The 22,666-nt window shown below is 35.2% G+C and overlaps 1 protein-coding gene across 1 annotated transcript in view; it reads right to left on the bottom strand.

Moving 5' to 3' along the window:
- Positions 1–22,666, bottom strand: part of CATSPERB (cation channel sperm associated auxiliary subunit beta) — a gene marked incomplete at both ends in the record, with an annotated part of 128,430 nt that overhangs the window by 6,309 nt on the left and 99,455 nt on the right. The window contains 7 exons of the mRNA XM_082648264.1: positions 12–112; positions 1,473–1,608; positions 8,007–8,117; positions 11,411–11,521; positions 12,262–12,459; positions 14,625–14,764; positions 21,432–21,770. Of these exons, the coding sequence (XP_082504390.1) occupies positions 12–112; positions 1,473–1,608; positions 8,007–8,117; positions 11,411–11,521; positions 12,262–12,459; positions 14,625–14,764; positions 21,432–21,770 (1,136 nt within the window). The remainder of the gene's footprint in view (positions 1–11; positions 113–1,472; positions 1,609–8,006; positions 8,118–11,410; positions 11,522–12,261; positions 12,460–14,624; positions 14,765–21,431; positions 21,771–22,666) is intronic.

The raw sequence follows: 22,666 nt of genomic DNA, 5'->3' as shown, positions 1-22,666 counted from the left end.
TGTCAACTTACCTTTATACTTAGGTTGAGGCCTAAAGGATTATATACTGGAGCATGAAGAATCGATTCTAAGTAGTCTTTCATTTTTTTTACATTTTCTGGCACAGTGTGTTCTAAAATTACACAAAGTATATTTTAAGCACATGTATGCTATTTTCTCATTCTATGTAAAGCTTCTTAAATACAGTAAGGTACAATGAAAGATTCCACTCCATAACATGGCTAAATTATACATAATTTTAGTTCTGTTTGACTCTGTGGAGAATATATTTAGGGGAAATTAGGCCTAGCATCTGACACTGCATCTTCTCAGGGGTATCCCTTTTCTCCCTTTTCTCCATACAGGATGTGAATATCATCATGGCTAATTTTAAGCGACGAATGGTTTAACAACCAGTATGCCATATGCTTGAATATTTAACAATCAGTGCTCAAAAAGAGCAGACTCCAGCACACCATAGAAAATGAGGATGTTAGTTAAAGCAAAATATTTACTAATTCTCTTTGCTCAGTTTTTCAATTCAAAAATGCATATGTTGGGCAGAGTAAGACTCTCACCGAATACCAAATGTCTGGATGCTTGATTACATTTGGAAATTTCATTTGACTCTATCTATTGATCTATCAATCTATCTACCTATTGATCTCCTTAAAAGTACGCATTCGTGAACAAACACAGATGTGCAACAAAGAAGTATATATTTGAGGTAAAATTGAATTGTGGTAGATTTTATTTTACTTATTTAGAAATACTTCTGCATCCTTTCAATTATTTTACCATAAAATATTTAAGAAACTTTTCTCATATAATTAGAAGATAGATCCTATAGATAATCTGGCAACACGTTTTATATCTCCCTCCATAACACTGCAAAAGCAATGAAAGGAGACACCAGACCAACGTGTAGCACAAATTCAATCATTTTTGCTGCTAATCTACATAATGGCTCTGAGTCCAGGTCACTGGAAGTGATGAAGAAATAAGTGTGAGACACACAGACATAGAAAACAAACTTATGGTTACCAAAGGGGAAGCAGGTGGAGAGGGGATAAATTAGAAGGTGAGTATTAACATATACAGAGTACTATATATAAAATAGATAACCAACAAGGACCTACTGTATAGCACAGGGAACTCTACTCAATATATTTTTTTCTACTCAATATTTTTTAACAACTTATAAGGGAAAAGAATCTGAAAAAGAATATATATATATATATATGTATATATATATAACTGAATCACTGTGCTGTACACCTGAAATTAACATGATATTGTAAATTACCTATACTTCAAAAAAAAAAAAGTGTGAGATGATAGAAGCAGTGTGAACAGCAACATGACAAGTGATTCGACTTCTTTTCCAAAGAACTCTCAACTATCTTTTGTGTAAACAGTTTTGTAAACCACTTCTCTACATAATAACAACAGTACGCATAGCTGTAATAATTGTAGAAGAAAGCAAACCTTACTTAGGTTCCAGTTTTCCCTGTTATTCACTTCAGTCACAGTAACCAGGTATGGAGTTTCCACTGGGATATGTCCATCCTCACTGTAAATTTTCAAAGAAATTGGATATTGTGTAACTGGAAACTTAAAACGAGGAACCTAAAATGCAAATGCCAAGAATGAATGTAAATTTGGAAAATTCAATACTAACTCTTCATTTCCTGGTAAAGAATGAATAGATGTATTCCCAAGAATTATGGTCTATTCTATATGAAATGTGCTTCTGAGGGTTTCTGCCTTCACAGAGCATTAAAAAAAAAAAAAAAATCTGTCTTATAGTAGAATTGCTGTGAACTCCAAAAGTAGTGCACAAAGACTGTGGTAACAAAACTCCTGCCTTTCTGTCGGCCTTTTCTCACAGGAATTTGCTATTATAGTATCCACCCTTTTTCGGCCAACCCATATACCCTAAGATACTGCATGAATTAGGTCTTGCCCAAATCCCTTAACGACCCTCTCTCTGCCAGTCATCATCTTTTTTTTTTTTTGAATTTTATCTTATTTTATTTACTTTTTATACAGCAGGTTCTTATTAGTCATCCATTTTATACACATCAATGTATACATGTCAATCCCAATCTCCCAATTCATCCCACCATCACCACCCCCCCTCGCCACTTTCCCCGCTTGGTGTCCATACATTTGTTCTCTACATCTGTGTCTCAATTTCTGCCCTGCAAACCGGTTCATCTGTACCATTCTTCTAGGTTCCACATATATGCGTTAATATACGATATTTGTTTTTCTTTCTGACTTACTTCACTCTGTATGACAGTCTCTAGATCCATCCACATCTCTACAAATGACCCAATTTCATTCCTTTTTATGGCTGAGTATTATTCCATTGTATATATGTACCACACCTTCTTTATCGATTCATCTGTCAACGGGCATTTAGGTTGCTTCCATGTCCTGGCTATTGTAAATAGTGCTGCAATGAACATTGGGGTGCATGTGTCATTTTGAATTATGGTTTCCTCTGGGTATATGCCCAGTAGTGGGATTGCTGGGTCAATAAGGTAATTCTATTTTTAGTTTTTTAAGGAATCTCCATACTGTTCTCCAAAGTGGCTCTATCAATTTACATTCCCACCAACAGTGCAAGAGGGTTCCCTTTTCTCCACACCATCTCCATCATTTGTTGTTTGTAGATGTTCTGATGATGTCCATTCTAACTGGTGTGAGGTGATACCTCATTGTAGTTTTGATTTGCATTTCTCTAATAATTAGTGATGTTGAGCAACTTTTCATGTGCTTCTTGGCCATCTGTATGTCTTCTTTGGAGAAATGTCTATTTAGGTCTTCTGCCCACTTTTGGACTGGGTTCTTTGTTTTTTTAATATTGAGCTGCATGAGCTGTTTATATATTTTGGAGATTAATCCTTTGCCCGTTGATTCATTTGCAAATATTTTCTCCCATTCTGAGGGTTCTCTTTTCGTCTTGTTTATGGTTTCCTTTGCTGTGCAAAAGCTTTTAAGTTTCATTAGATCCCATTTGTTTATTTTTGTTTTTATTTCCATTATTCTACGAGGTGGATCAAAAAAGATCTTGCTGTGATTTATGTCAAAGAGTGTTCTTCCTATGCTTTCCTCTAAGAGTTTTATAGTGTCTGGTCTTACATTTAGGTCTCTAATCCATTTTGAATTTATTTTTGTGTATGGTGTTAGGGAGTGTTATAATTTCATTCTTTTACATGTAGCTGTCCAGTTTTCCCAGCACCACTTATTGAAGAGACTTTCTTTTCTCCATCGTATATCCTTACCTCCTTTGGCATAGATTAGTTGACCATAGGTGCGTGGGTTTATCTCTGGGCTTTCTATCTTGTTCCATTGATCTATATTTCTGTTTTTGTGCCAGTACCATATTGTCTTGAGTACTGTAGCTTTGTAGTATAGTCTGAAGTCAGGGAGTCTGATTCCTCCAGCTCTGCTTTTTTCCCTCAAGACTGCTTTGGCTATTCGGGGTCTTTTGTGTCTCCATACAAATTTTAAGGTTTTTTGTTCTAGTTCCATAAAAAAATACAAATTTTAAGATTTTTTTGTTCCAGTTCTATTGGTAATTTGATAGGGATTGCATTGAATCTATAGATTGCTTTGGGTAGTACAGTCATTTTCACAATATTGATTTTTCCAGTCCAAGAACATGGTATATCTCTCCATCTGTTGGTATCATCTTTAATTTCTTTCATCAGTGTCTTATAGCTTTCTGCATACAGGTCTTTTGTATCCCCAGGTAGGTTTATTCCTAGGTATTTTATTATTTTTGTTGCAATGGTAAATGGGAGTGTTTCCTTAATTTCTCTTTCAGATTTTTCATCATTAGTATATAGGAATGCAAGAGATTTCTGTGCATTAATTTTGTATCCTTCAACTTTACCAAATTCATTGATTAGCTCTGGTAGTTTTCTGGTGGCATCTTTAGGATTCTCTATGTATAGTATCATGTCATCTGCAAACAGTGACAGTTTTACTTCTTCTTTTCCAGTTTGTATTCCTTTTATTTCTTTTTCTTCTCTGATTGCCATGGCTAGGACTTCTAAAACTATGTTGAATAATAGTGGTGAGAGTGGACATCCTTTTCCTGTTCCTAATCTAGAGGAAATGTTTTCAATTTTTCATCATTGAGAATGATGTTTGCTGTGGGTTTGTTGTATATGGCCTTTAGTATGTTGAGGTAGGTTCCCTCTATGCCCACTTTCTGGAGAGTTTTTTTTTTATCATAAATGGATATTGAATTTTGTCAAAAGCTTTTCTTGCATCTATTGAGATGATCATATGGGTTTTATTCTTCAATTTGTTGATATGGTGTATCACATTGATTGATTTGCGTATACTGTAGAATCCTTGCATCCCTGGAATAAATCCCACTTGATCATGGTTTATGATCCTTTCAGTGTGTTGTTGGATTCTGTTCGCTAGTATTTTGTTGAGGATTTTTGCATCTATATTAATCAGTGATATTGGTCTGTAATTTTCTTTTTTTGTAGTATCTTTGTCTGGTTTTGGTATCAAGGTGATGGTGGCCTCATAGAATGAGTTTAGGAGTGTTCCTTCCTCTGCTATATTTTGGAAGAGTTTGAGAAGGATGGGTGTAAGCTCTTCTCTAAGTGTTTGATAGAATTCACCTGTGAAACCATTTGGTCCTGGACTTTTGTTTGTTGGGAGATTTTTAATCACAGTTTCAATTTCATTACTTGTGACTGTTCTGTTCATATTTTCTATTTCTTCCAGGTTCAGTCTTGGAAGGTTATACGTTTCTAAGAATTTGTCCATTTCTTCCAGGTTGTCCATTTTATTGGCACAGAGTTGCTTGTAGTAGTCTCTTAAGGTGTTTTGTATTTCTGCGGTGCCTGTTGTAACTTCTTTTTCATTTCTAATTTTATTGATTTGAGTTCTCTCCCTCCCTTTCTTGATAAGTCTGGCTAATGGTTTATCAATTTTGTTTATCTTCTCAAAGAACCAGCTTTTAGTTTTATTGATCTTTGCTATTGTTTTCTTTGTTTCTATTTCATTTATTTCTGCTCTGATCTTTATGATTTATTTCCATCTGCTAACTTTGGGTTTTGTTTGTTCTTCTTTCTCTAGTTCCTTTAAGTGTAAATTTAGATAGTTTATTTGAGATTTTTCTCGTTTCTTGAGGTAGGCTTGTATAGCTATAAACTTCCCTCTTAGACCTGCTTTTGCTGCATCCCATAGGTTTTGGAATGTCGTGTTATCATTGTTATTTGTCTCGAGGTATTTTTTGACTTCCTCTTTGATTTCTTCAGTAATCTCTTGATTATTTAGTAATGTATTGTTTAGCCTCAATGCATTTGTGTATTTTCCATATTTTTTCCCTGTAATTGATTTCTAACCTCATAGCATTGTGGTCAGAAAAGATGCTTGATATGACTTCAATTTTCTTAAATTTATTGAGGCTTGATTTATGACCCAAGATGTGATCTATCCTGGAGACTGTTCCATGCGCACTTGAGAAGAAAGTGTAACCTGCTCTTTTGGGATGGAATGTCCTATAAATATCGATTAAATCTATCTGGTCTATTATGTCATTAAAAGCTTGTGTTTCCTTAGTAATTTTCTGTTTGGATGATCTGTCCATTGGTGTAGGTGAGGTGTTAAAATCCCCCACTATTATTGTGTTACTGTTGATTTCCTCTTTTAGAGCTGTTAGCAGTTGCCTTATGTATTGAAGTGCTCCTATGTTGGGTACATACATATTTATAATTGTTATATCTTCTTCTTGGATTGATCCCTTGATCATTATGTAGTGTCCTTCCTTGTCTCTTGTAACATTCTTCATTTTAAAGTCTGTTTTATCAGATATGAGAATTGCTACTCCAGCTTTCTTTTGATTTCCATTTGCATGGAATACCTTTTTCCATCCCCTCACTTTCAGTCTGTTGTGTCCCTGGGTCTGAAGTGGGTCTCTTGTAGACAGCATATAGATGGGTCTTGTTTTTGTATCCATTCAGCAAGCCTGTGTCTTTTGGTTGGAGCATTTAATCCATTCACGTTTAAGGTAATTATCAATATGTATGTTCCTATGACCATTTTCTTAATTGTTTTGGATTTGTTTTTGTAGGTCCTTTTCTTCTCTTGTGTTACCCACTTAGAGAAGTTCCTTTAGCATTTGTTGTAGAGCTGGTTTCGTGGTGCTGAATTCTCTTATCTTTTGCTTGTCTGTAAAGCTTTTGATTTCTCCATCAAATCTGAATGAAATCCTTGCCAGGTAGAGTAATCTTGGTTGTAGTTTCTTCCCTTTCATCACTTTAAGTATATCATGCCACTCCCTTCTGGCTTGTAGAGTTTCTGCTGAGAAATCAGCTGTTAACCTTATGGACGTTCCCTTGTATGTTATTTGTCGTGTTTCCCTTGCTGCTTTCAATAATTTTTCTTTGCCTTTAATTTTTGCCAATTTGATTACTATATGTCTCAGCGTGTTTCTCCTTGGGTTTATCCTGTATGGGACTCACTGTGCTTCCTGGACTTGGGTGGCTATTTCCTTTCCCATGTTAGGGAATTTTTCTACTATAACCTCTTCAAATATTTTCTCGGGTCCTTTCTCTCTCTCTTCACCTTCTGGGACCCCTGTAATGCAAATATTGTTGTGTTTAATGTTGTCCTAGAGGTCTCTTAGGCTGTCGTCATTTCTTTTACATTCTTTTTTCTTTATTCTGTTCCACAGCAGTGAATTCCACCATTCTGTCTTCTAGGTCACTTATCCATTCTTCTGCCTCAGTTATTTTGCTATTGATTCCTTCTAGTGTATTTTTCATTTCAATTATTGTATGTTCATCTCTGTTTGTTCTGTAATTCTTCTAGGTCTTTGTGAAACATTTCTTGCATCTTCTTGATCTTTGCCTCCATTCTTTTTCTGAGGTCCTGGATCATCTTCACTATCATTATTCTGAATTCTTTTTCTGGAAGGTTGCCTATCTCCACTTCATTCAGTTGTTTTTCTGGGGGTTTATTTCGTTCCTTCATGTGGTACATAGCTCTCTGTCTTTTCAACTTGTCTGTCTTTCTGTGAATGTGGTTTTTGTTCCACAGGCTGCAGTATTGTAGTTCTTCTTGCTTCTGCTGGCTGCCCTCCCAGTCATGATCTTTCAACCAAACTCATTAAACTCAGCCTCTGGAGTTCAAATCTAGCTCCATCACATATTAATGATGTGGTCTTTAGCAAATTACCAGGTTTCTCTGTGCCTCAAATGAAATGAGACAAGTTATGGAGAAGCCTTAGAGCAGTACATGGTAGACAGTAAATTCTCAAGAAATACTGGAATTCAACAAGGGTGGAGTTGTGGAGGTATACAATAGCAACCCTCATAGTTTATTGACTGCTGACTCTATGCCCAGTATTATAGTAAGCGATTTTTATCCTTGTATAAAATCATTTAAAATAATGCTGTATACAGTCCAACAAGGCCTTTGAAATAGATCTACTCGAAAGTCATACCAAGTGCACAGGTAAGTCAGCTAATGCAGACACCAACATCAACTTGATACATGTTTGAATGTTTGGAGCCTAACAGAAGGAAGTATTTGACACAGAATCCATTCTCCTAACCAACATATTATACTGTCTTCTATTTTGTCACTAGTACCTTGAGCTTTAAGTTCTATATTCTCAGAACCTGATACATGTTTGATAGTCAATACTTTTTTAAATGAATCAATATTCACCATAACCTAGTGTAACGTTTGACAGGTTATACATTGTTTTCACATAGATAGAAGCATGTGTGTGTGTGTGTATCTTTATAAGAACCTGTGAAATGAACAAGGCAATGCAGATATTATTCTGTTCTACAGATGAGGTTAATTACTGTGTCTGGGGACATTTAAATTCAAATATTTTTAGCTCTATGTCATATTTAATTCTATGTCATAATAAAACAGTATTTCTATGTCTTAGTTTTCATGTTTAACCAAAATGTGCATTTCAAAGTCTTATTAATATGAAAATACTGTCTTCAGGAAATTAAAGATTATCTTACCTTTTCTCTGCAATCTGAGAAAGCAACAGCATGTGAAAACTTCTGATCATTTGTGCAATTACATTCCTCCCGAGTAGACACATTTGCACACTGTTTGAATTTACCAGATTTCTGCAAATATAATTAAAATAGGTTGATATGCTTTTTTTGGTGGCAGGATTTATGCAAACTGAGTAAATGTGCAATAAATATTTGTTACCTGAATGAATAAAATCCCTGAGAAGTTAAAAAGGGAGAAAATCCATTAATAATAAGGTAAAAGCACAGTATTTCTGAATTTTGTCTATTTGCTTGGAATGAACCCAAGTATCACTCAGCTGCTTGCCAGTTTTCCTCAGGGCAGTTGATAGTCAACATGCATGGGACCCAGAAAGCCTGTGTCTTTCTGAATGCAGTAATTAAGATGCCCACCTCCATCGCTGGCATGGAAACTGAGACCTAAAAGAACAGACTTGATATGATGGGCTGCTGACTATGGATACTCTCCAAACCTACCATTTTGTACGTATCTCTCCTCATAGCAGTTACTAAGGCTGTTTAAAATCTCCGCTATAACTATCCACTTGTCATTCATTTTTTCATTTGATCACTCTTGCTTGGTTTATTGGTTTATTGGTTTTTATTTGTTTTTTATTGGTTTATTCATTTTTTCAAAGAACTGTCTTTTGATTTTGATAATCAACTCTATTTCTAAAAACGTTATTCTTCCTTCTACTTCTTTTAAGATTACCATTCTCGTCCTCATTGCTTCTTTTTTCTTCTTTTTATTGAGATAACATTTACCATTTTTAAGTGTACAATGCAGTGGGTCTTAGTATACTCACAATGTTATTCAGTCATCACCACTATCTAATTTCAGAACTAATTTGCTGCTTAGTTAGCTTCATTCAGCTCTTCCAATCTTTTGAACTGTTTCATGATTACATTTTAAATTTCTGACATCTTTTTTTTGTGTGTGATGTCTGTCTCCAATTTTTTTTTCATGGTTGCAATATGACCTAAACTGTTCTGAAATAATTATTTTGCTTATTCTAAAGTTTGCTTGTATTTATGATACTGTTTTCCAAGGCATGAGTTTTTTAGTTGTTTAGATTTATGCTTCTTTTTTATTGTGGAAGTTTTCTTCAAATATTTGGTGTTTTACAGTTGTCTGCTTATCCTTGGAGAGTCTAACTGCCAACTCTGTATGTGGAATGACATCACACATGATTGTCTAGTAAGGGGATGATGTCAGCATAACAAGAAGTCACAGTGTTGGTTCAGATGTACTTATTTCCCAGCTGTTATATTTTGAGGTGATCAGAGGCAGAATTACATAAATTTTGAGTAGTCTGCTCCACTAGATGATGCTATTTAATTTGTATAACTTTTAAAGCTTATTCTCCCCCATTAAAGATCCACGAAGATGTCATGTTTATCTTGTTCACTGTTGTCTCCCCAGAGAATATCTGTTTGTACAGTTTCTGATAACTCTGGAAATGCTGAAATTCACATTTGTTGAATGTATAAAAGGTGCCCCCCTCAAAACCTGTTATTTACTTATGTGTAAATTAGATACATTTCCTATTCAACTCCCAAGAAAATCCAGAAGAAAAAAAAAATCCAAACGAAGGATTTCCATGTAAATATATTAAACTCATATTTCAATAGATGAGGCTTGCGTCTAGTGATGTATCAGACTTTATCTTTGGAAGAAACTGCAATTGAAGAATTCAATATTTGAGTTGCTCATTGCCTGGAGCAGAGCTGCTTACCTTGAAATCCAAGATTCAACAAGAAGTCAACCTTGTGTGTGTGTGAGTGTGTGTGTGTGTGTGTGTGTGTGTGTAATCATATGTGTATAAATGTGTATTATTCACTTGTTGAACAATTTTTAAGCACTCCCTATGTCGGGCACTTTTCTGGGTACTAAAGATATTGTAGAGAATAGAATAGATTTTAAAAAAACCCAACAATAACCCTGCTTTATGTAGCTTACCTTTTAATGAAATACAATAAATAAATGGGTAAAATATGTAAAATTGTAAAAGTGCAGTGAAGAAAAATAAGGCAGGGAAGGGGGACAGGAGTGGGCATCAGTGGAGGTGGAGGTTACAATCCTAAATAGAGTGGCCAAGGAAGGTCTCACAATGATGGTGACATTTAAGCAAAAATCTGAAGATGGTGATGGAATGCGCTATGTGATATCTGGCAGAAGTACATTCCAGACAGAGGAAAGTTTTGAAACTTAAAGACCTTGAGGTGGAAATATGTCTGGTATACTTGAAGAACAGCAAGGAGGCCAATGTGTGCAGAACAGAGTGACCTGAGGGAAATCAGGTCAGATGTGAAGCTAAGGCTGAACCACAGAGGACCTTATAAACCATTGTAAGAATTTGGCTTTTACTCTGAAAGAGATGGGAAGATGATGAAGAATTTTGAACAAAAGAAACAACGATTTTCTGTCTTTGCGTGTGTGTGTATGTTCCTGAATGGATATGAATGTCTGCTTGTCCATATGTATATGCAGTTAGGTGCGTTTTTCTCAAGAGAGATATTACAGGTATCTGTGAGGTTTCCTTGGGAAGCCACCCCATGATGTACTTTTCCTTTTTAAAAGAAGTATTTATTTATTTTGGCTGGACCAGGTCTTTACTGCGGCACGCGGGATCTTTAGTTACATATGCATGCGGGCTTCTTAGTTGCGACCTGCACGCAGGACCTAGTTCCCCTGATCAGGGATCAAACCCAGGCCCCCTGCATTGGGAGCTCGGAGTCTTACCCACTGGACCACCAGGGAAGTCCTGATGTATTCTTCTTTAGAGCCTAGTGGTTTCTCTCTGTTCTACCTTGCTCTCCCTGACTCCAGAGAGGCAGAGTGCTGCTGGGGTTTGGTTATTTTCTAGGCGGATCCTCGGCAGGAGTTCAAATGAGTCTATGTTGGAGCAAACACTCTTCTCTCTTTTTGGACATCATTCCTTTCACAGAGCTGTGAGATGGGTCTGAGGCCCCTTTCATTTAAAAAACAATGTTCTCACTCTATCTATGCTCTTTGAAATTCAAATGGGAGCTAGGGAGAGGTCAAGGGGAAAGAGTCCATTTAGACTTCTTGGTTCCAAAACTGTATCCAGGAGTAGCAGTAAGAGAAGAAAAGGCTACAGCAGTAGGAGGAGGAACAGGGATAGCAGCAGCAGCAGTAGTAGTAGTAGTAGTAGTAGTAGTAGTAGTAGTAGTAATGAGGGAGGAGGAGAGGGAAGGGGAGGGGGAGAGGGAGGGGGAGAAGAAGTAGTGATGTTATCAGGGCAGATTATGCTTAATGCACCTTCTCATTTAATCTCCACAGCTAGGTCTGTCCATCTGTAATTTTACTGAATGATTTCTTGAATTCAAATGAATACTAGTATATTTGCAGAAAAAATATTTACCTTTGACTTGTGAAATAGGTTTCTTGGTATGGGTTTGCTAGGATCTGCATGATAAAAATTATCTGTAAGTGGAATAGCTATTCCCATATTAGAGGGAGGCCTGTAGTTTATCTGAAAATGATTAAACAAAGTTAGTGTAAAATTCATTATTATTTACTAAGTCTTTCATTTAAAAATCTTGATTTTCCAGAAAAGCTTTCAAAACAAATATTTCACTTTCAGCTCCTGGTATTTAAGTAAATTTCTCTTTCCCCAGCACTCCCTCAACCCATGGTAATACAACTTGGACCTTGTAAATAAGTGAAAAATGTTTTAGAACCTAAAGTAGCTGTCATAAAGTCAATGCAATAAAGTTTAAACACCTTATAAAGAGGCTTAGTGACATATTTAGTAAATAATTCTTCAAGTTTGGTTATTTTTTTTGTCACAAAGAAAATGATAAGTAATAAGTTAACAAAGATATTTTAAAAAGAGTCACAGAGTCTGACAAGGCAAAAATTAAAATTGTTATTATATTGAAATGGGACCTGTAAGATATATCAGCTCAGGATGAGAATGAGTCAACTTAAGGGCAAATAACTGTATATATTGTTAAAGCCCAAGATTATGCCACCATAATATAGCATAAAATGTGATATTAATAATGATAAGACTAAGTTACCAAGAAAAATCATTATTTCAGAAAGTTTTCACATTTTAGTCATCGTATCCTCAAAATGACATGAGGATTGAAAAATAACTGGAGTGTTTTGAGCATTTCAGGAAAGAAATGCTAAGACTGAATGGCCAGCCGATCATACAAAAGTAATCTATCACTGGTACCCTTCAAACAATCTGCTTAGGTTTCTTACTGGCAAAACTTTGATCATATTAAAACCCTGACTGTCCATGTGAACTCCACTCATCCAGTCTTCCAATGGGATAATTTCACTAGGAATGTGATGCATAGACTTGAGATAACTACAGCTGCTTTTCAACATTGGCACGAATGTTGTAACAAGACACTCAGTCGATGCTCCCCACACAATAAACGCCAGTGAAGTTGAACCCTGGAAATATCCAAATAAATGAAGGTTATTTAAAGTAACTGTTATCAGCTGAACTGTGTCTACTCCATATGTTGAAGTCCTAACCTCCAGTATCTCAGAATGTGATTGTATTTGGAGATAAGGCCTTTAAAGAGGCAATTAAGTTAAGATGAGTTCATTAGGGTAGGCTCTAATCCAATATGATGAGTGTCATATAACAACAGGAAATTTGAAAACAGACACACACAGAGGGAAGACCATGTGAAGACACAGGGAGAAGACAGCCATCTGCAGACCAAGGAGGGAGGCCTTAGAAGAAACCAACCCTGCCAATGCCTTGATCTTGGCTTCTAGCCTCTGGAACTGTGAGAAAATAAATTTCTGTTGTTTAAGCCACTCAGTCCATAGTATTTTGTTATGGAAGCCCTGGCAAACTAGCACAGTACCCAAGTAAAGAATACAGAAAATGAAAATGAAAAGAAATAGAAAAAGAATGATAATAGAAAACAGAAATAGAATCATAAGTTTGATCATAACGATCTGTTTGAGGATAAATCTTAACAGAAGACATATTCTTTTCCAGGAAGAAATACATTCCAATCTAATTGCCTGTGGGTGACATTTGGAAATGAGCAAGGATCAAGTGTTTATTATTAAATAAACACTATTATTGGATGCAGTTGGATGTAAATCCAACTTAGAATGGCAAGGCTTCCCTCATTCATTGATGAGCATTGACATTTGCTTGGATAATATGAGTAAAATAACTTCCATTGGTATACATTTTGAAAAGAAGATACTCACTTAGCAACCACTGTATTTCACAAAGATATGTTTTTAGTAGAAATTTATGTACAAAAACCATATTTGAACCTTGCATGATATTAAACATTCAACAAAATTTGATAAATTCTGTTTGAAATTTTTAAGTACTTCTTGAAATTAAAAAATGTAGAAATACTAATAATTTTACTGATATAGTAGGCTCTAGTAGTTTTGCCTCCATCTCTATACTCTGTAAGCCATTAAAAATAATCTATTTTTAATGAATTTTTGCGAAAACACATTGAACCAGAATCTAAGCAGGGTTCTATTATTAAAGGAAATTTGGGGTGGGTGGCACTAGTTCAATAAGAAATAAGGAAGTAAACAGAAAAATCTAGAATACTGGAGATTCTACAACATAACTGACTCAATTGCTACAATTCAATGGCAGGGGAAGAAAATGGAGTCATACCTACCTTAAACTAAAAGAAACTTAAGAGATTAATAAATAACCACATACTGTGTGACTTTTGTTTGGATGCCAATTCAAACAAACCAACCTTAAACATTTTTTTTTTTTGAGAAAATTGCGGGAATTTGATTATGGACTGGGTTTTATAGGGTACCAAAAAAAAATTTGTTTAAAAAATTTCAGGGATGATAATGGCATTCTTGTTATGTGAGAGATAATACACATATTTTTTGGAGATATGTATGGAAGCATATAGGAGTGAAATGACATGATGTCTGCTATTCATTTAAAACTATGTCAGAATATAAACCAAAAAAATTAGAGATGATAAAACAGAAGTATCAAAACCTTGACTATTGTTTAATTTCAGAAATAGGTATATGGAAATTCTTCTTTTGTCTATATCTGAAATTTTTCATGATAAACAGATTGTAGAATTTGCTGAAAAATATTTATTGACACAAAGGGATTAAACTATATAATTAAGTGGAAGGAGCAAATTTTTAAAACTGTATATACAATGCTCTCCCAGTTTTAGGGGGAAAAAAGGAAAATACTGTAAGTTCATAGTGATTGAGCATTTTCTATGTGCCAGACATTGTTTTAGATGGCCTACCTGAATTATCACATTTAATTCTCAAAACAATCTTAAGAGGTAGGTATTATTAGTATCACTTCCATTTTATAGATGAGGAAACTTAGAGTAAAGTAACTTTCCTAAGCTCACAAAAACAGTACCAGCAGTGAAAACTAACTCAGGTAGTCTTTTCCAGAGCTCACTTTTTTAATCTCTATGACATACAGCCTTTTCGTAATTCCCAAAATGTTAAAAGTGTTTAGTCATCCTTGATAGGTAGGATTATGCATAAATTTTCCTTCTTTTTCTTATCTTATATTCTAAATTTTCTATAATCCATAGATATTTTTTAATAATTAAAGAAAAACTTACTTGACGTAAAGTTTTGCTGGCTGCAGAAATTTCCATTAGATAACTATCAGTGTCATCAAAATGGCCTTCAACTTTAACTTCCAACAAATTTGGGTTCCCAACAACTACTTTCAGTAGTGGGATTTCAAGTGTTTGAACACCTTTGGAAACAAAGCCAAGAGTGAACATGAAAATTTTAAGCAATTTCATAATGACTGGCTGATCAGAATTCTAGAACATCTACAGAATCTATTTATACAGAGTTAACTTTAATAGTTCTTAGAAAAATTTAACTTTGCAAATATTTTCTCCTAATTTTTTTCACAGAAATATTGCTCCCCTCCACCCCTCATTCCTCAGCCAGATTCTCGAAGGCAGTCACTTGGATAGTCTTGGTCACACTGAGTTGGCTAACTCAGTAGAGAAACTGAGAATACACGCTCAATTTAAAGGGCTGTCAATCAGTTGCTGCCAAGAGAAAAACCCTAGGCATTTAACACAATACGTCATTAGGCCATTTCCTGCCTTCAGGGCCTCTGTTTGCAACCTCTCCATACTGAGAAATTAAATGGAAAGAGAGATTTGGAAGACCATGTAATCTAATTGCCATCTTTACTAATTAGTAAATCAGAGCTGAGTAGTAAATAAGTTGCCCTAAGTCTCAGCTCTAGCTGTTTCCCTTAAACCAAAGTGATCTGGCCAGTGCTTCCTAAACTATAACTGGGGATTTTGTTAGAATGCCAATTCTGATTTAACAGTTCTGAGGAGGGGGCTGAGATTCCACATCCTGTCCCCTTCATACCTTTATTGAGGTATACTGACAAATAAAATTGTATATTTTTAAAGTGTATAATGTGGAGATTCGTTGTACTTATACATTGTGAAATGATTACCATAATTAAGTTAATTAATACAGCCACCACCTCACATTTTGTGTGTGTGTGTGTGTGTGTGTGTGTGTGGTGGGAACACTTAAGATCTACTCTCTTAGCAAATTTCAACTATACAGTACAGTATTATTAACTATAGTTATCGTGCTATGTATTATATCCCCAAGACATTTATTTTATAACTGGAAGTTTGTACTCTTTGACCAACATCTGCCCATTTTCTCCATCCTCCAGCCCCTGTCAACTGGCACTCTATTTCTATGAGTTAGACATTTTTTTTTTTTTAAGATTCCACATATGAGTGAGATCACACACTACTTGTCTTTCTCTGGCTTATTTCACTCAGCATAATGTCTTCCAGGTTCATCCATGTTGTTCATCCTTCTTTTTTATGGCTGTATAGTATTTCTTTGTGCATATATACCACATTTCTTTATCCATTCATCTGTTGATGGACCCTTATGTTGTTTCCATACCTGGGCTATTGTGAGTAATGCTGCAATGAAAGTGGGAGTACAGATACCTCTTCAAGATACTGATTTTGATATATACCCAGAAGTGGGATTGCTAGATCATATGGTAGCTCTATTTTTAACTTTTCTGAGAAACTTCCACACTATTTTTCACAGTGACTGAACAAATTTATATTCCTACCAAGAGTGCACAAGGGTTCCCTTTACTCCACATCCTCAACAGCACTTAACTATCTCTTGTCTTTTTGTAACAGCCATTCTAACAAGTGTGAGGTGATATCTCATTATAGTTTTGATTTGCATTTCCCTGATGATTAGTGATATTGACTACCTTTCCATATACCTGTTGGCCACTTGCATATCTTTGGAAAAATGTCTATTCAGGTCATTTACACATTTTTAATTGGATTATTTGTTTGTTTGCTATTGAGCTGTATGAGTTCCTTTTATATTATAGATATTAACCCCTTATCAGATATATGGTTTGCAAATATTTTCTCCCACTCTACATGCTGCCTTTCCTTTTTATTTTTTAACGTTTTTATTGGAGTATAATTGCTTTACAATGGTGTGTTAGTTTCTGCTTTATAACAAAGTGAATCAGTTATACATATACATATATCCCATATCTCTTCCCTCTTGCATCTCCCTCCCTCCCACCTTCCCTATCCTTCTAGCTGGTCACAAAGCACTGAGCTGATCTCCCTGTGCTATGCGACTGCTTCCCACTAGCTATCTATTTTACATTTGGTAGTGTTTATATGTCCATATATATACTACCACTCTCTCACTTTGTCCCAGCTTACCCTTCCCCCTCCCTGTGTCCTCAAGTCCATTCTCTAGTAGGTCTGCGTCTTTATTCCCGTCTTGCCCCTAGGTTCTTCATGACCTTTTTTTTTTTTTTTTTTTAAGATTTTTAGATCTAAAAATTTAGATTTTTTAGACTTTTAGATTTTTTTTTTTAGATATATGTGTTAGTTTACGGTATTTGTTTTTCTCTTCCTGACTTACTTCATGCTGTATGACAAACTCTAGGTCCAACCACCTCACTACAAACAACTCAATTTCGTTTCTTTTTATGGCTGAGTAATATTCCATTGTACATATGTGCCACATCTTCTTTATCCATTCATCTGTCAATGGACACTTAGGTTGCTTCCGTGTCCTGGCTATTGTAAATAGAGCTGCAATGAACATTGTGGTACATGACTCTCTTTGAATATGGTTTTCTCAGGGTATATGCCCAGTAGTGGGATTGCTGGGTCATATGGTAGTTCTATTTTTAGTTTTTAAAGGAACCTCCATACTGTTCTCCATAGTGGCTGTATCAATTTACATTCCCACCAACAGTGTATGAGGGTTCCCTTTTCTCCACACCCTCTCCAGCATTTATTGTTTCTAGATTTTTTGATGATGGCCATTCTGACTGGTGTGAGATGATATCTCATTGTAGTTTTGATTTGCATTTCTCTAATGATTAATGATGTTGAGCATCCTTTCACGTGTTTGTTGACAATCTTTATATCTTCTTTGGAGAAATGTCTGTTTAGGTCTTCTGCCCATTTTTGGATTGGGTTGTTTGTTTTCTGGATATTGAGCTGCATGAGCTGCTTGTAAATTTTGGAGATTAATCCTTTGTCAGTTGCTTCATTTGCAAATATTTTCTCCCATTCTGAGGGCTGTCTTTTCTTCTCTTTTATGGTTTCCTTTGCTGTGCAAAAGCTTTTAAGTTTCATTAGGTCCCATTTGTTTATTTTTGTTTTTATTTCCATTTCTCCAGGAGGTGGGTCATAAAGGATCTTGCTGTGATTTATGTCATAGAGTGTTCTGCCTATGTTTTCCTCTAAGAGTTTGATAGTGTCTGGCCTTACATTTGGTCTTTAATCCATTTTGAGTTTATTTTTATGCATGGTGTTAGGGAGTGTTCTAATTTCATTCTCTGATATGTAGCTGTCCAGTTTTCCCAGCACACTTACTGAAGATTGCCTTTGCATTTTGTTTTTTGTTTCCTTTGCTGTGCAAAAGTTTTTTAGTTTGATATAGTCCCATTTGTTTACTTTTGCTTTTATTTCCTTTGCTTGTGGTGTCACATCCAAAAAAAAGTCATTGCCAAGACCAATGTCAAGGGGGCTTTTCCTTCATGTTTTTTTTTTTCTAGGATTTTAATGGTTTCAAGTCTTACATTTAAGTCTTTAATCCATTTTGAATTAATTTTTGTGAGTGGTGTAAGATAGGGGTCCAGTTTTATTCTTTTGCACATGGCTGTCCAGCTTTCCCAGCACCATTTATTGAAGAAACTATTCTTTCTCCATTGGCTCCCTTGTCAAAACTTAGTTGACTGTGTATGCATGAGTTTATTTCTGGGATCTCTATTCTGTTCCATTGGTTTATGCATCTGTTTTTATGCCATTACCATAATGTTTTGGTTAATATAGCTTTGTAATAGAGTTTGAAATTAAGAAGTGTGGTTCCTCCAGCTTTGTTCTTTGTCAACATTGTTTTGGCTACTCAGGGTCTTTAATGCGAATACACCACATTAACAGAATGAAAGATAAAAATTATTATCTCAACAGATATAGAAAAAGCATTTGACAAAATTCAACATCCATTCATGAATAAAACTCTCAACAAATTAGGTTTAGAAGGAACGTACGTCAACACAATATAGGCCATATGTGACAAGTCCATAGCTAACATCATACTCATACTTATCATACTCAAGCTTAAAGCTTTTCCTCTAAGATGAAGAACAAGACAAGGATGTTCCCCCTCACCACTTCTATTCAACACAGTACTGGAAGACTTACCCAGAGCAATTAAGAAAGAAAAAAGTCATCCAAATCAGAAGGGAAGAAGTAAAATTGTGTCTGTTTGCAGATGACAGAATATTATGTTTAGAAAACCCTAAAGGCTCTATCAAAACACTGTTAGAATAAAAAGGTTCAGCAAAATTGCAGGATAAAAAATCAATGCACAAAAATCAGTTGTGTTTCTGTACACTAGCAATGAACTAGCTGAAAGAGAAATTAAGAAAATGACCCCATTTATAGCACCATCAAAAAGAGCAAAATAGGGCTTCCCTCGTGGCGCAGTGGTTGGGAGTCCGCCTGCTGATGCGGGGGACGCGTGTTCGTGCCCCGGTCCAGGAGGATCCCGCATGCTGCGGAGTGGCTGAGCCCGTATGCCGTGGCCTCTGGGCCTGCGCGTCCGGAGCCTGTGCTCCGTGGAGGGAGGGGCCGTGGCAGTGAGAGGCCTGCGTGCCGCAAAAAAAAAAAAAAAAAAAAAAAAAAAAAAAAAGAGCAAAATATTAGGAATAAATTTAACGAAGGAGGTGAAAGACATGTACACTGAAAACTATGACACCAGTGAAAGAAACTGAAGATGACACAAATAAGCTGAAAGACATCTCATGTTCATGAATTGGAAGAATTAATATTGTTAAAATGTCCATACCCCTAAAACAATCTACAGATTGATTGTAATTCCTATCAAAATTCCATTGGCATTTTTCGCAGAAATACAAAAGAAAACCTAAAATTTGTTTGCAACCACCAAAGACTGTGCATTTCTAACAAGCACCCAAGTGATGCCAATGAAGCTGGTCCAGGAACCACATCTTGAATAGCATGGACTAGGTTTTTCTTCAAAGAGGCAACTGAGTTGATTTGCTGATTATTATTTGTTTCTTCAAACTGAACAAGTTTAAAATATAACAAATTAGTTGTTAAATACAATTAAAGCTACAATAGTTAGAACATTTGGGATTTGTACTGGAATACAGAGAAATAACAAAGGAACAGAATTTTTAAAACCCAGAAATGGTCAAAATAATAGGTAAATTGCATTGTTTTTAAAAATCAGTGAAGAAAAAATACATTATTCAATAAGTGATGTTGGAACAACTACCTAACCACCTGTAATGCACCAAAACAAAGTGTAGATAAATTAAATAATTAGGTGGAAAGTTAAAGCCATAAAATTAAAACCCTAAAATTACTTGAAGGAAATACGGACAATTAGTCATATAATCAAAGAGAAAGGATTCTAAGGGTTTCAGAAAGAAGTTTTTTTCAGAATATTTAGTTCACAATACTGATGGAAATAGAAATACTTGTCTCCAATTTTTTCAAAGCCTATAATTTTTATTTTTATAAATTGCACTTGGTTATGTTTTTCAAATAAGCTTGTTTTTTTTTAAATAGTGTTTTGTCCTTTCATTATGGTTCATATGCTTTCTTTTATCTCTTTAAGAGTTTTACATATTTTATACTTTACAATTGTTTTTATAGTGTCTTTCTGATTTTTCCATCAACTCAAGATTAAAACTTTGTTTCCTATGCTTGTTGAGCTTCTCTTATGTTGGGTCATTTCCTTACATGGTTTTAAAATTCTTTCCCTCAATTTATGTTCATGAAGATTGATTTTTCTGTGGAATTCCATGTTACCTTGTTTATGAAAGTATTCCTACAGAGGGTTTTGTGCTTCCTTATGCTGGGACCCAGGCATTTTAATGATGTCTCAGTTTGGGATTCTTGTATTTGGTGGGTAGTATCTAGGTGTTACACAGTCTTGGAGTTTGGGTTTTTTACAAGAAATTCTTTGAGTTCCGTGGAGATGACAATCTCCCTACCTCTTTCTTTGAGTTGTTGGGTAGCATTTTCCTTATCCTCGCTTCACCCTTCACAATTTGATGGTTCCAGCTTTACTTAATGTTCTCATTTCCAACTTCCTACCACAAGGTAGAAATGTCTAAAGGTCTACATCTTCTACTAATGCTTGGGCATTAAAATTCATCCCACTGCCTATATGGCCTATGTCTGAGCCTCAAAACCTTCCAGGAGCCACATATTAGCTAATTTTTTTGACTTTGGTTCCCTTTTCATTTCTGGTGACAGGATTTTCTTTTTTCCCTCCCCTTCCTTCCATATTTTTCCCTCAATTTCTAGCTCAGTAATTTACTAAAATTTTTTGTTTTATTTCTTTCCAGCGTGCCATTTCACCATCATTTTTAGTAAGTTTTATATTAGTTTTGTAATAAATAAATATCTTGAAAAATGGAGCAAAGTATAGAATTCTATTTAAAAGTCTTTTTTTTGGCTTAAAATAAATACTTGAAATGATTATAACAACACAAAGGTAATTGTAATGTTTTCTTTTCAGAGGGCAGCAAAAATCTAAACTAAAATCCTGTGTATATTTGGGCTGGTAATTTAAGCTCATTTATAAAATAAGGATTAAAATCTAGACTTTTAGGGTTGTTACAAACATTAAATTTTAAAATGAATAAAAAAATCATTTAATACAGAGCTTTGCATAAGTGCTCAATAATTAGAGCTAATACTGTTATTGGTAGAATGCCACCTACTACAGAAACCAAAGATAAAAGAAATATCGAAGAGTATATTTTACATTCAAGAAAAGTAATAACATTTCCTTTTGATATTTTCCAATAAAAATAAACTTACCTTTTGTATTAGGTATGACTTTAATTTTTAAAGTATGAGATTTCCCCAGATCAATGTATTTCAGGACATTGAGGGATAGTGAATCATCATGTTGTTGAAACCAGTAATTACACGGTTTTGAACGTATGTTCCATGTTCGTCCATCCCTTTGCCCAAAGTTGTATAAGAACCAAGAGCCTTGTAGAAAGGTCATATTGTGGGGTACTGTTTCAGGCATGGTAGCGATAGCTAAAGCATTCTCATTATCTAAAATCCTTGTGATCAGGAAGCTGCTGTAACCGGGAATCACCACAGTCTTTTCTATATCCGAATCTTGAAATGAGGAAGTAACACCTGAAGCTAAAACAGGAATGATTTGGTATAAAATAAAACAGCCAATGTTCTCCAAGTAATACTGGTGGACATAACTGAGGAATACACTAGTTGAGTTTTTAAATTATGGTCTTAGCTAGAGGACACATTTGCCAGATTTCAGGTTATAATTCAAATTATTTTGTAGAAAGTGTATTGCAAATATGCCAAGCACAGTTTTTACTGTGAAACTAGTTCTATAAAATTCTCAGCAGAAAAAAAACCACATAGCGCTAAGTAATTATAAGAAATCCGATTTCTTTACCATAGAACTGGTAAGAGCCTTAATAACCCAGAGTCTTTATTGTGATTTTATAAGAGAAGGATAATGTAGCTAGTGTTTTCCCTAGGGCCTAAAGATCTGCCTATTACATAGCAGATGCTCAATAAATAGTTGTTGAATAAATGAATAATTGATTGCTTAAGAAGAGCATGAAGATTTAGAAGAAAAGAGGCTTGAGGGCAGGACCATAAGGAACACCATCATGTAAAAATGGGAAGGAAAAAAAAACTCCACAAAGGAGACAAAGAAGAAATGACTGGAGAAAATCCATCAGAGAGGATATGAGGGAAGCCAAAAGATGGCTGTTTGAAGGAGAGAGAAGTCATCATTTTTAAATGTTTTTGAAACATGTCAACAATGATACTCACCTCATTCTGAAAAAATAAGTAGAAGTAGTCAGAAGAGAATCTCATAATTCCCTTTATTATGCACACACGCTCTAAATTTTCCCATTTCAACAAACCAGCAAAAATCCTTTCCTACATTCCCTCCAACTACCACATCATTTCTCTCCTCCCCTTCATTGTGAAATTCCCTGAAAGGGCTGCCTTTATTCACTATCTTCAATTCCTCGCCTCTCAGAAGTTTATAAACCTAACCC

The sequence above is a fragment of the Grampus griseus genome (assembly GCF_964374135.1).
Source record: "Grampus griseus genome assembly, chromosome: 2".
NCBI classification, from domain to species: domain Eukaryota; kingdom Metazoa; phylum Chordata; class Mammalia; order Artiodactyla; family Delphinidae; genus Grampus; species Grampus griseus.
Note: the sequence above shows the minus strand (reverse complement) of the source record. Positions and strands in the feature narration are given on the sequence as shown.